The sequence below is a fragment of the Myxine glutinosa genome, chromosome 8 (assembly GCF_964187855.1).
Source record: "Myxine glutinosa chromosome 8, kmMyxGlut1.1, whole genome shotgun sequence".
Taxonomy (NCBI): Eukaryota; Metazoa; Chordata; class Myxini; order Myxiniformes; family Myxinidae; genus Myxine; species Myxine glutinosa.
In genome coordinates, this window is record NC_136268.1 from 78,088,895 (window position 1) to 78,101,854 (window position 12,960).

Sequence of the window (12,960 nt, forward strand, 5' to 3'; positions counted from 1 at the left end):
CAGGTAACGGCGCCCGGAGACGGTGTCCGTTATGAACAGCAGGCTGCTCGAACGGCCGGCGCTCATCGCCACTATTGAGCGCCGGCCCGGGCGTTTCCCGACCTGTTGAAGGAGCATGGCGGATGACACTGCCGAGCTTCGTGGCCGAACTTGGCGTGGAACCAGCACCAGGTGGTGGAGCTGGAGGAGCGCGGCTGGCTCCGCCAGGCCGGTGGAGTTGGCGGGTTTCCCCGCGGTGGCGGTTTTCGCCGCGGCGGTGGGCGGGGCGTGGCGGCGGTCACGAGGTGCGTATCAGCATGCTGCGTATGCTGTATAAGCTGATGCCGTGGACCAGCAGCATCAGCAGCATCAGCAGCATCAGCCACGAGGGCCGTGACGGCCACGCCGACTCTCGCCCGTGTGTCCGAAGCGGCGAAGTACTTGTCCGCCTCGGCTGCCAATGCTCGGGGTTCCGTTAGCCCGGTCCCGGCCAACGCGAGGCGAACCTGCGCTGGAAGTTGGCGACGGAAAAGCGCCCGGAATAGAGAACCGGGGGCTTCGTCGCCCAACAGTGACAGCATATGGTCCATTCGGACCGACGGGCGCGTGTCACCGAGCTCGGGGAGATCCAGGAGGCGGTCGGCCCGTGCGTCGTCCGTGAGGCCAAACGTGGCTAGGAGTAGCCGCTTGAGTGTCTCGTACTTGTGGCCGTCCGGTGGGTGGCGAAGGACGGACACAACTCGAGCGGCCGTGCCGGGCCCGAGGGAGGCGACGACGTGGCAATAGCGCGTGTCATCGCCGGTGAGGCGCCGAAGCTGAAATTGGGCTTCGGCCTGGACGAACCAGACTTCGGCCTGAGCCTCCCAAAATTCGGGAAGTTTGATGAAGTTTGATGAAGTGAAGTAGTTGGCCATGGCAATGGCGTCGCGTGTGGAAGGATCGCTCCGGCAGATCCAACGTCGAGGGGGTCACCAGTAAAGCGCGGCGTTACGCGCGCTGCTTGCGAGCAAGGAGGAAGCGGACAAGCGGTAACTTATAAGCGTCTTTATTTCAGGAGCTCACTGTAACACTGGCGCGCTCCGGGCTGCGCGCCCGGTGTATATCATGAGGCCACGCCTACCCCTCGGGCGTGGCCACCGCCCACTTGGTGCGCGGAATGATGTCACCACGCCAGTGGGCTTTTGTGTCCGCCACAACGTGATCCTTTGTGCTAAACAAGAACAGGAGGACAAAGCAATAACTCAAGTAGCGCAAAATGGTACCTCTCTCGTTCTCCTGAGCCGTTATTGACCACAGTGCTGTTTCGATCAAATGAGCTACTTCGGCGCTTTCCAGAATCTGCCTTTACAGGAAGACGACCCTCAGCATCACACAGCCAGCCCTGCGGAGATGCATGCAGACGATTAATTTAAATGGCAGCAAGTGAGAAATCGAACAAAGGTATGTAATTCAATTTTAATAAAATAGTGATATTAAGATCATTAAAAAATATTCCAGAAGTTTAGCGTAATTGAAGCGGTCTTATACACCACCCTATTTAACATTCCCAAGTACTGCTAAACTGGAGGTTCTTGGAAGTGACAAATAAGCCGATTTGTGTTCTGCAGTGTTCAATATTGATGTAATTTGAGTTTCAAATTCGATTTCCTCAGTAAGATAATAAAATCACATTCACCTACACCCTGGGATAATTATTATTAGACAGAAAATGTTTTGGTTATCTTTGACTACTTTGTCACACCTTATCTAAGGCTGGTTGGGGGGCATAGGTCAAGCTCATTGGCCTTGTAGCGTACAGCAAACCACAGGTGGTGTGGGCAAACGCACACTCAGGAACGGGTGTGGATAACTTTAACATAATCCACATTTCAAGTAACAAAGTAAACTTTTGGTTAAATTAAAAGTGATTTCGGTTACATTAGACAACTTTGTCGAATTGTGTTTAAGTGCAATATTAAAGGAGGCTGCCTAGGGGCATTATAATATGAAGTTGTTCTGTGTGCTGACACACACACACACACACACACACACACACACACACACACACACACACACACACACACACACACACACACACACACACACACACACACACACACACACACACACACACACCACAATCGATTACCAAATTATTCACCTGAGTGCAAATTAGTCAGGTTCACTATGTTAACAAATATAATTTCGTTCAAAATTTTGGTAGATTAGCAAACCTGCACATTTTTGGAATATTCAGAGCATGGAGAATCTGAAAATCAATGTTGGCATTTGCACAGACACCTGCATGGCCGCCATTTTGGATTTTCAAAATGGCCGCCATAAAATACATATTTTGCGCGATCTCGGCTTCTAGTCAACCTAGAGACTTAATTAAATATGCTAATCCTATGTTTTCTGGGTCAAGGAATCCAATTAAGGCCTCAAAATAGTGCTCAGGATTATAGAAAAGCAACAAACAAAGGTAATTGAAAACCATTGTCTTTATATTTGTGATGTAGCTGTATTACATAATACATGATATTGCAAGTCCTTTGAAGTTATAGGTTGTTATAGGAAGTTATAGATAGTATCAGATTGAACTATAAGTCCTATACACAGGATCTACGAGGTCTATACCGTTCAGGAATATGCTTTTACAGATCTTCATCACTGTCCTGAGTGTCATTTTCGCAAAGGTGTCTACGCATTAATTTGTAAACATTAATTTGTAAACGCATTAATTTGTAAACATTTGTAAACATTAATTTTTGGATTCCTCATGCTCGGAATATTCCAAAAATGTATAGCTTTGCTAATCTACCAAAATTTTGAACGAAAAAACATAGTGAACCTGACTAAATTCGCTCATAAAAAATTATAGATCCACGAATTAGAATCGCCTTGGATATGTATATAACTAAAATAATCGATACCTTGTTCGAAATGGATGGGAAGATTAGTTCATCGAGCTACAAGCATAGTATACAAGAGGGCAGAAATGTATTTGTTTCGGAAAAAAAGTTCTAATTTGTTGCCAAAGAAGAAGAATGCAACAATATCTGTCAGTGCTGTGTTGCAGTGTTAAATGAACGGAAAAAAAATCACCTCAAACTTTTGCACTTCCTGCTGCAATTTCTCCATCTTTTGAGCTGTCTCTTGCAGTTTTGGCTCCAGACTGCCAGGGTCACCCATCTGTGGGTTTCTCAAATATACATCTTTCATCTTCAGCAGAGCTTCTCTGTAAAATACAAAACGTCGATAGCAAATTGCATTTCGCTGCCCATGATTTCCGTGTTTCTAAAATCGAATCCTTTGAGTAAAGTTTCCTTTTATTGGTTATGTTTAAGTCACTGGTGATGCAGATTGCAAAGGGTTTCATCCCAATCATGTTAACTGGGGCTCACTTTCAACAGTGAAATATCACCTAGAACAACCCCTCTTAATCTATAGGACATATATTAGACTTCTTGTGTTTGAGTTTGTATCCAGCTAGTTCACCCTCTGTCATCACCACCCTCCCTTTGGTCTCATTCGTCCCACTCTTCCTCCAAGTGGTGTCCCTCTACCTTGCTGTTGGTGTGTTCCTCCCTTTCAACTTTGTTCTTGTTTTGCTATGTTCTGGTCGATTCTGTGGTCTAGTTCTTCCACAAGCCTCAACTTTGTATAAAAATAAAAACCTGTAAGGAATTCTATCTAGAATAATTTCACTAGTCAGAAGTTAAAATTGCAAAGAAAATGCATGAATGAATGAATGAATGAATGATCGTTTTAAGGCCATTTTCCCCGCTGGAGCGGGGGTTAGCCTTGCGGGCCCCATGACAATCATGGTTCCCTGTTTGAGGCAATGTTTTTATGGCCGGATGCCCTTCCTGACGCCAACCCTTAGTCACCTCTTACGATGTGCAGGGATACGGTGTACCTATTCTAAATGCACACCGAGAGGACCCAAAAAAAGAAAAAACCCCAAAAAACAAAGGCAAGCTGGAGAAAGAAAATCTGCCAGTAAAATATCATTATCAAATTTTCCATTTGGCACCTGATGTTGATGGTCTTACTTGGTTAAACTAGAAACACCCGCTCCCTTAGGAAGCAGCCTGGGGGTGGGGGAGGGAAGTGCGGTTGAGGGATAGTGGGGAAGGTGGGGCAAATAAATATTTGTGTCATGGGTAATAATCCACCATCTGCAGCAGGGGTCAGTAAACTGCATGCACTGAACTGCACATGTACAGTAGAAATATTGTAAGTCGTTTCCCCCTCCTCCTCCCCACTACATATCACAGGGGAGAGGGGGTTGGGCTAATGACCAGACCCTGGGTACACACAACATGTATTCAAAATTAGGAGATCAGCACGATTGTGTTCTCCTCCTTCCCCCTATGATTTTCAGGTGTGTGTGTCAAATCAATTTTTTTTGAAATTCACTTTGACAGGATTCTCCAGAGATTGTTACCTCCGCCACTGAAGGTGGATGGAGGTTATGTTTTCACCCCTGTCTGTCTGTGAAAAAGATACCTCAAAACGTTGTGGACGGATTTGGACGAAATCAGGCAGAGATGTAGCGTATGTGACAAGGACGAAATGATTAGATTTTGGTGAAGATCCGGAATCGGATCCGGCTACTGGAATTTTTAAGTGATTCTTCACCATTGGGAGATCGGGCCAAAAACGACATATAGCACGATATCTCAGAAGGTTGTGGACGGATTCGGACAAAACTTGGTGGAGAGGATGCGCATGTGACAAGGAGGAATTGATTCAATTTTTGTGAAGATTCGAATCCGGATCCAAATCAGATAATTTTTTAAGTGATTCTTCACCATCGAGTGATGGGGCTAAACCGATATATAGCAGGTTATCTCAAAAAGGTATGGACGGATTTGGACGAAACCTGGTGGCCAGGTTGGGTGTATGACAAGACCAAACAGATTCGATTTTGGTGAAGATCTGAATATGGATTCTGATGAGAGAATTATTTAATTTCGAAGTGATTCTTCAACATTGAGAGATCGGGCGCAAAACGATACATACCATGATATTTAAAATAGTTGTGGACGGATTTGGACGAAACTTGGTAGATGAGTTGGTTAGGTGAAAAGAACAAGCCGATTAGATTTTGGTTCAGGTCCGAATCCAGATCCAGCCTAGCAGTGGGATACAAAAAATAAACTGCTCAGCCTGGCGGAGGTATGCGCTCTACCGAGTGCCTTTCATTACGTTTTTGGGGTGTCCATCTGCATCTGTGTGCCTGTCGGTGCGTGCTTGTGTCCCTCTGTGCATGCTTGCTTCTGTCTGTGCATGCGTCCGTCCGTCCATGCATCCGTGATCAATTTTTGGTACTGCGATAACTTGTGAAGCACGAGCAGATTTTCACTACCACAGTAACATGTGAACCACGAAAGGGATTTTGACCAAACGTGGTACAAAGGTGTATGTATTATGATGCAAAGATGAATGGATTCGATTTTGGGTTCAAAGGATCAAAAGTCATGCGACCTTTACCTGAAAATAATAGGTTTTAGTTGCCATGGTATCTTGTGAACCGCTAAAGGGATTTAACCAAAAGTAGCATAACTATGGAATTTTAAGAAGACTGTGATACAAAGAAGAATGGGTTAAATTTTAGATTCAAAAGATCAAAGTGCTCTCGCGAGATCACAGCGAGGTCACGTCTTTTCGAAGCTGTTCCATGCGCTCACGCTTTCAAAGCTAAGTGATCTTTCACATTTGTGTTTTTGGCGTATCTTTATCTTTCTTTCGGTGTATGTACCTATTGGGGTGACTTTAATAGGTTTCTCGGTGTTGGTTTTTCATACCTGTGTACAGAATCGTCGGTTTTTTTCGTATCGTGTATTCTGAGGCCTAGTGTAGTGCTAGTAGTAGTAGGCTACCGTGTCCTCAGACCTTGGCTTGAGGCTTTTGTTTTTTGTCTCAGCGGTTCTTCGATCGCGCTGCAACTACTGTCGGTCTCTGTTTTTCACGGTCTTTTCACCCATACTCCCTTGTTTTAAAATCTCAAAAAAAAAAAAAAAAATTTTTCCCTTCCCTGTTCTTATCCGCTTGTACGTTCTTATTTGTTCTTTCGTTCTTCGTTCTTTTGCTCTTTCGTTCTTCGTTATTTGTTCTTTCGTTCTTCGACGACGTTGTTCGAGATCACGTGATCAAGTTGTTAATACATGTTTCATCTGTCCCCTGAAGAACTTTATTATTATGTCATATTCTATAACACTTTTTCTACTTCTTCTATAAAAGGATGCTTTCGACTTGCTCACCAATTCCATTCATTCAAAAAAAAAATTCCATCTCTTACAGTGCATCTTTCATTCATTCCCTAAACTCTCCAGAACTCCACCCATCCTTCAGCGTCCTCAAACGTATTTTTGACTCGAATGTCTCAAGAAACTCATTTTGCAATAAATGTTCGTTTCCCATAAATCGTACACTTTTCAAAATCCAATCTCACCCCTCCCCTCCAAATCTTCCCCATCACCCATCTCTGTCAAATCTTCCCCCTTGCCCCTCCCCCCCAAATCTTCCCAAACACCCATCCCTTTCAAATCTCCCCCCCTGCCCCTTCCCTCCTAAACTCCCCCCACACCCCTCCCCTCTGAGACTCTCCCTCACTCCTCCCCTCCTAGACTCCCCTCTCACCCCTCCTCCTCAAAGCGTCCTCCCCGCTTCTTCCCCCTTCCAACTTTCACCTTCATCTTCCTCAACCTTTTGCCTCACTCTTCCCCCTCCTCAAATAACACCTCACTGCGCCTCACCCAAACACCATCAAACCTTTTGTCCGCCCCATTCTTCCCTTTCTCCAAGCTATTCTGTAATCTCTGACACACCTGCAACAGCTCTCCCTACCTCTTCCTCCTCTTCCACATCCTGCCCTACCGCTCCCCCCCCCCTGTTCTGTATCCGATGCTCCCCCTTCCTCTTCCTTAACAGTATGGACCTCAAACATCCGGGGCCTTCGCTCAAACTTAACTGATCTCTCCATACAGGTTGCTTCTGACAAACCAGACGTGATCTGCTTAACAGAAACCTTCCTCCTTCATAATGTCTCTGATTCCTTGGTATCTCTCCCAGGTTACTCCCTCCTCCGGTATGATAGACCTGAGCCTCGTTCTGGAGGTGGGGTTGCTATCTTTATAAAAAACTCTCTTCCTCACTCGCCCTGCACTGCCCTCTCTCCACCTCACCCCCAGGAATACCTTTGGCTACGGCTTCCCCTTCGCTCCCACCTTTTGTTCATATGCGTGTTGTACCGTCCACCAAACAGTGATGACTCCATCTACATCTCGCTGTCTGATAATATGGACCAACTTCTATCTACCCATCCCAACTCTCTCTTCTTCCTCATATGTGGTGATTTCAACTGTCACCATGCCAGTTGGCTGGGGGTGGGTACCTCTCTCACCAGCCATGGCTCTTCAGCAAAGGACTTCTGTGACTCACTGTGACTGACACAATCTGTCAATTTCCCCACACGGATCTCAGTCAACGGAGAATCTTTTCTTCTGGACTTGGTTATGACTAACTTCCCTGAAAATGTCTGCTGCTCTTCTTCTGCTCCAATCGGCTCTTCTGATCATGTGCTTGTTAAAGTGGACATCTCTCTGACCATTTTCAGAGAGCCTCCTCAGCGTCGACGAGTCTGGCATTTCACTCAGGCCAACTGGCACGGTCTTCAAGCAGCCATCAATCATCTGGACTGGTCTCCCATCTCTACTGCCTCTGACATCAACTCATCCTGGGAATTCTTCCAAAGTAAATTGCTCTCTCTCATGCACAGTTTTATCCCTTCTCGTCTTCAGTTGTCATACCCTTCCTCCCGTCCATGGTACACGGAATCTTGTGGTGAGGCTATTGCCCAGAAACAACTTGCTTTCGTCTCCTGGAAAGCAAATCCAACGGAAGGAAATCTCATTTCCTTTCACAAAGCCCGAAACAAGTGTGTGTCCACCCTCAGGAGAGCCAGGAAACAATATCTCTCCGTCCTCAGGACCGAACTCTCTTATCTGTCTCCCTCTTCCAAATCCTGGTGGCGTCTGGTAAAATCTGTTTCTGGTGTTTGTTCCCCCTCCATCCCCTCCCTCACCTTAAATGGCCACACGGCTGACTCCGCACGTGAAAAAGCCGAATGCCTCAACTCTGTGTTTGCCTCTAAATCTTGTGTCCCAAACCCATCCCTCTCTGTACCCACCGTACCCAGTCGTACCCAGCTGCTCCTGGACTCTGTGTCCTTTCCTCCTGACAAGGTGGAAAAGTGTCTGTCAACCCTCGACTCTGATTCTGCAACTGGACCTGACGGCATCAGCCCACGGGTCCTAAAATCATGTTCTTCCGCTCTTTCACTCCCTCTCTCTGTTCTCTTCACCCTCTCTTTTGCTCAAGGTCATCTTCCATCTGCTTGGAAATCTGCCAAGATCACCGCTTTGCACAAAACAGGTGCAAAAACAGATCCCAGCAACTACAGACCAATCAGCCTTCTCTCAATTATCAGCAAAGTCATGGAATCCATCATTGCTTCAGATATGAAATCTTTCCTCTTCTCCAATGGCTTGATCTCTGATCATCAATTTGGTTTCAGACCTGGACACTCCACTCTGGACATGCTGCTTCTGCTTTCTCAACAATGGATGGAGGTCCTCAATGCCAAACAGGAAATTAGAGCAGTCTCCCTTGACATATCACATGCCTTCGATACAGTCTGGCACCCCGCTCTGCTCACCAAACTCTCCTCTTTTGGTATCCATGGAAATCTCCACGCATGGCTGGCGGACTTCCTCTCTAGTCGTAGTCAACGTGTGGCCCTGAATGGGTTTCTCTCATCTCCTCTTCCTGTTCAGGCTGGAGTTCCCCAAGGCAGTGTTCTGGGCCCTGTGCTTTTTCTGGTCTTCATCAATGATCTCTCTGACTCTCTTGAAAATCCTCTCTATCTCTTCGCTGACGACTCTACTCTCTGTCGCTCCATTCTTCATCCCTCAGATCGCAGTCTGCAGCCTCCTCACTCTCTGCAGACCTTGACAAAATCACAGACTGGGCAAACAAGTGGAACATGTCTTTCAATCCTGACAAATCTCACACTCTTACGATGTCTCTCCGAAAAGACCGACTGGCCAACCCTCCCATCCACTTTCTGAATAATCCTCTCCAAGAAGTTCTGTCACTCAAGCTTTTGGGTCTCACTATCTGCCATGATCTTTCCTGGAAAAACCACATTTCAAATCTGGCCTCCAAAGCCAGTCGCCGACTGGGCATCCTCCGTCGTGCGAAGTCCTTCCTTGGCACACCTGAGCTCCTCACCACATACAAGGCTTTCATCCGCAGCTCAATGGAATACTGCTCTCCCCTCTGGGCTGGTGCTCCTGCCTCACACCTAGCTCGCCTTCGCGCTGTTGAAACCAAAGCATTCAGAATCATTGGAATCTCCCGCGATGAAGCTAACTCCAAGGGCCTCTCACTCACTCACCGCAGGCAGGTTGGTGGTCTTTCCGTCTTCTACCGACTCCTCTCTGGCCTTGCCCCCCCAGCTCTCTCTGGGCTCTGTCCCGCAAATATTCCTACAGGTCGCACAAGATCTGCCTGCAACCCTCTTTTGGTTAAACTGCCAAAATCTCGGCTCTCTGCTCACCTTCACTCTTTCATTCCTCTTTTCTCCCGCCTCTGGAACAAACTCCCTCACTCTCTTCAATCCCACTCCACCCTCCAAGTCTTTAAAACAGCTGTTCACCACCATCTCTTATCTTCCCCCATCCAAAACCTTGATCTTTTCTACCCCCGCTAATTTCACCCCAATTCCCCTTTTTGAAATACCAACTTCTGTCCTGGAAGTCCTTGGTGTCCGTGTGCTTTATACTTCTCCCTCCCCCCCACCCCCCTTCCCATGCCTCCTCCCCCCGGGCCCTCTCCCTTCCACACATCTCCCTGCTCTCGGATGTTGTGTTTGTGTGCTTCCCCTTTTCTCCCCATCTTGTCTTCCGCTCCCTCTTTTTGTGTATTTTGTTTGTCTGGTCGATTTGTTTGTGAAGTAAATGTTAGCTCTTTCACCAGCCTCGATTCAGTATACAAAAAAAAGAAGAAAAAAAAAGAAAAAAAAAAGGGCCTGACGTTAAGTACCCTATAATTGAAGATCTGGGTTACAATAATACCTTATGAACCATTCAAGAAACTTAAACCATACTTAACACACTTATGGACTGTAATACAAAGATGACCTGATTCAATTTTAGATTGACCAGGTCAAAGGTTAAGTACAACTTAAAAGTCATTTTGCAGATCACAACTTAAGTTAGAATCATATAATGTTGTCTCTTTTCTACTTATCTGTATTTTCTGTCTTTTCTATCTATCTTTATCTCTCTCTTTTTTTTGTTCTCTCCTCCTCCCATCCCTTCTCTCCTCCTCCCATCACTTCTCTCTCTCCTCCTCCCATCCCTTCTCTCTCACTCTCTCCTCCTCCCATCCCTTCTCTCTCACTCTCTCCTCCTCCCATCCCTTCTCTCTCACTCTCTCCTCCTCCCATCCCTTCTCTCTCTCCTCCTCCCATCCCTTCTCTCTCACTCTCTCCTCCTCCCATCCCTTCTCTCTCACTCTCTCCTCCTCCCATCCCTTCTCTCTCTCCTCCTCCCATCCCTTCTCTCTCACTCTCTCCTCCTCCCATCGCTTCTCTCTCTCCTCCTCCCATCCCTTCTCTCTCACTCTCTCTTCCTCCCATCCCTTCTCTCTCACTCTCTCTTCCTCCCATCCCTTCTCTCTCTCCTCCTCCCATCCCTTCTCTCTCTCCTTCTCCCATCCCTTCTCCCTCACTCTCTCCTCCTCCCATCCCTTCTCTCTCTCTCCTCCTCCCATCCCTTCTCTCTCTCCTCCTCCCATCCCTTCTCTCTCCCTTTCTCTCTCCCTCCCACCCTCGGGACCATTAATTTTTCATGTGACCTTTAATTGAGATCAAACGTAGCAGTGGTTGACAACCAACATGGGCGGAGGCATATCCATTGATGAATTCGTGTCAAATTCTAGTTTTTCACTCCCACAGTAATTTCCCTGTGGGAAAGGGTGTCTCTTGAGAATCACACACAAAATAAGACAACATAGTGAATAATTTATTTGTAATCCAACTTAATCTAGACCTTTTTCTGTATTACTACATTCCGGTGTTTTTCCATGTCACATATTACTTTTCCGTTTGAACTCGCCAATTCCGTGAATTCAGTCTATTTTCCATGTTCACGGAAAATCACTGGCTCTACAAGTTAATATGCGGCATGTATGTTCTTTATACCACTCGGACACTACATTTCAAAGGAGTGTTATCATTCCATTAGGAATTCTTGTGTATTTTTTTTTCCTGTATTTGTCTTTATAGACACAGGTTAGGAAACAGATTTCTTCTGCCCTTACCAAATACTATAAATGTATACGTATATTGTATGAATTCCACCTGAATAAATGTGTTATTTGATGGGGTTCATTGTGTGAACATTACTTTTCACAAAAACGGACATTTCACAAAAAATGGGGGGCGGAAGAGGGGCAAGGGGAGGTGGTAAGACAAACATTTATTAACTAGTGGGACAATTATACTTGTTAGGCTCAATTTAAAAGTTCTGTCTTTCTAAATGACTGGTCAAATTTTTGATATAAAAGAAAGCCCAAATGAGTCGTTGGATTTCACCCTACACATCATTTTATAAAATTAAAAAAAATAGAAAATTAAGTGAAATTTCCTATTTTCCTTTTTTATAGGCTCCAAGGCTCATGGAAGATCTGAGATAAATCACGTACACATGCAGAGAGATACATGAGAACACCAGAGTAGACTTTCACACACACAGCCACTGAGATTGGGGGAGGTGACATCATTCCTGGAGCACTCTCGGTACCAGTGATGTCATCTTTATGACATAGCTTTTCTCTCTGCATTCAGGGGGGCGGGTAGGGGTGTGAATCGAGGAGGAATTTCCTCTCCCCATGGATGCCAACGTTTGGAGTTTTCCATGCTCTATCCTTTAAATGCAGAGTATCAAACAAGGAAGGAGCACATACCATTTTATAAATCATTAGTATGACTCAGCCAGGGTTTGAACTGTGACCTCACAGACTCAGAGTAGACACTCTTAACCGTTATGCCACTGAATGTGCTGCTCATAATTAGCTATAGGTTATATTCAATGTTGCAAGATTTTTTTCTCAAACTGTCTAGATAGTAATGCATTAATAAAAAGGCCATAATGTGGCTCATAAACAGCTATATATTTGATTTTTGTTTTTTACAATTATGGCATGGCAGAGGTGGTATTTCCTGAATAAGGTATATCTGCCGCCAAAATAATACGCCACAATTTTCCTGTTTCCAATATCACAACTTGTAAAAAATGAAAGAAAAAGGGTTATTCTTTGTTCTGCCGTGGAGAGACCCAAGTTTGGGTCATATCACTTTTAGGGCTTTGGCCGCTGACATAAGAGAGGAATTTGTGGCACTAAGCATTTTACATTGGCAGCTCAGCAACTTGCAAGGTCGACAAGGACAAGGAAAGGCAGAAGGAAACGAAATTCCTACCTCTGGTCAGATTCTTTCTTAACATCCAAGTTCAGTTCATCAATTTTCTGGTGTAGTTTCTTCCTGCGCTGCTCAGGAGGAAGGTGACTGAAATCTTCAGCGATGATACCCTGCCAAAACAAGGCCCACAAAACAAAGCATGTGCATCAATAAATCATAGGATTTGTTGCCTCTTTTAACAGACTACTGCATATATTTCCAAAACAAACAAACAAAACAACAAAAGGTTTTGAAGCAGCAAATTGAAGGATTCACAGGCATAAGCCTATCTTTCTTTGCAAAAGACTACCCAATTTCTGGTCTAACTAACTTGGTGTAACAGTGAACAAAATTATATCGCAGTGTTTCCTTCAACTAGATGTGGAGCTCAGGCTGGCTATTCTATCATCTTGTGGACTTGCTCATCAAAAAGATAAAGCCATCACACCACATTCAATAAACTAGACCGG

General features: G+C 45.4%; 1 protein-coding gene across 6 annotated transcripts in view; it reads right to left on the reverse strand.

The window, feature by feature from the left end:
• The window catches only part of LOC137412007 (formin-binding protein 1-like), a 167,878-nt gene that overhangs the window by 17,274 nt on the left and 137,644 nt on the right, over nucleotides 1-12,960 (reverse strand). For all 6 annotated transcript variants that reach the window (XM_078783425.1, XM_078783424.1, XM_078783423.1 and 3 more), the window contains 3 exons: nucleotides 12,512-12,621; nucleotides 3,064-3,196; nucleotides 1,242-1,360 (listed from right to left, as the gene is read on the reverse strand). In XM_078783425.1, the coding sequence (XP_078639551.1) occupies nucleotides 1,242-1,360; nucleotides 3,064-3,196; nucleotides 12,512-12,621 (362 nt within the window). The remainder of the gene's footprint in view (nucleotides 1-1,241; nucleotides 1,361-3,063; nucleotides 3,197-12,511; nucleotides 12,622-12,960) is intronic.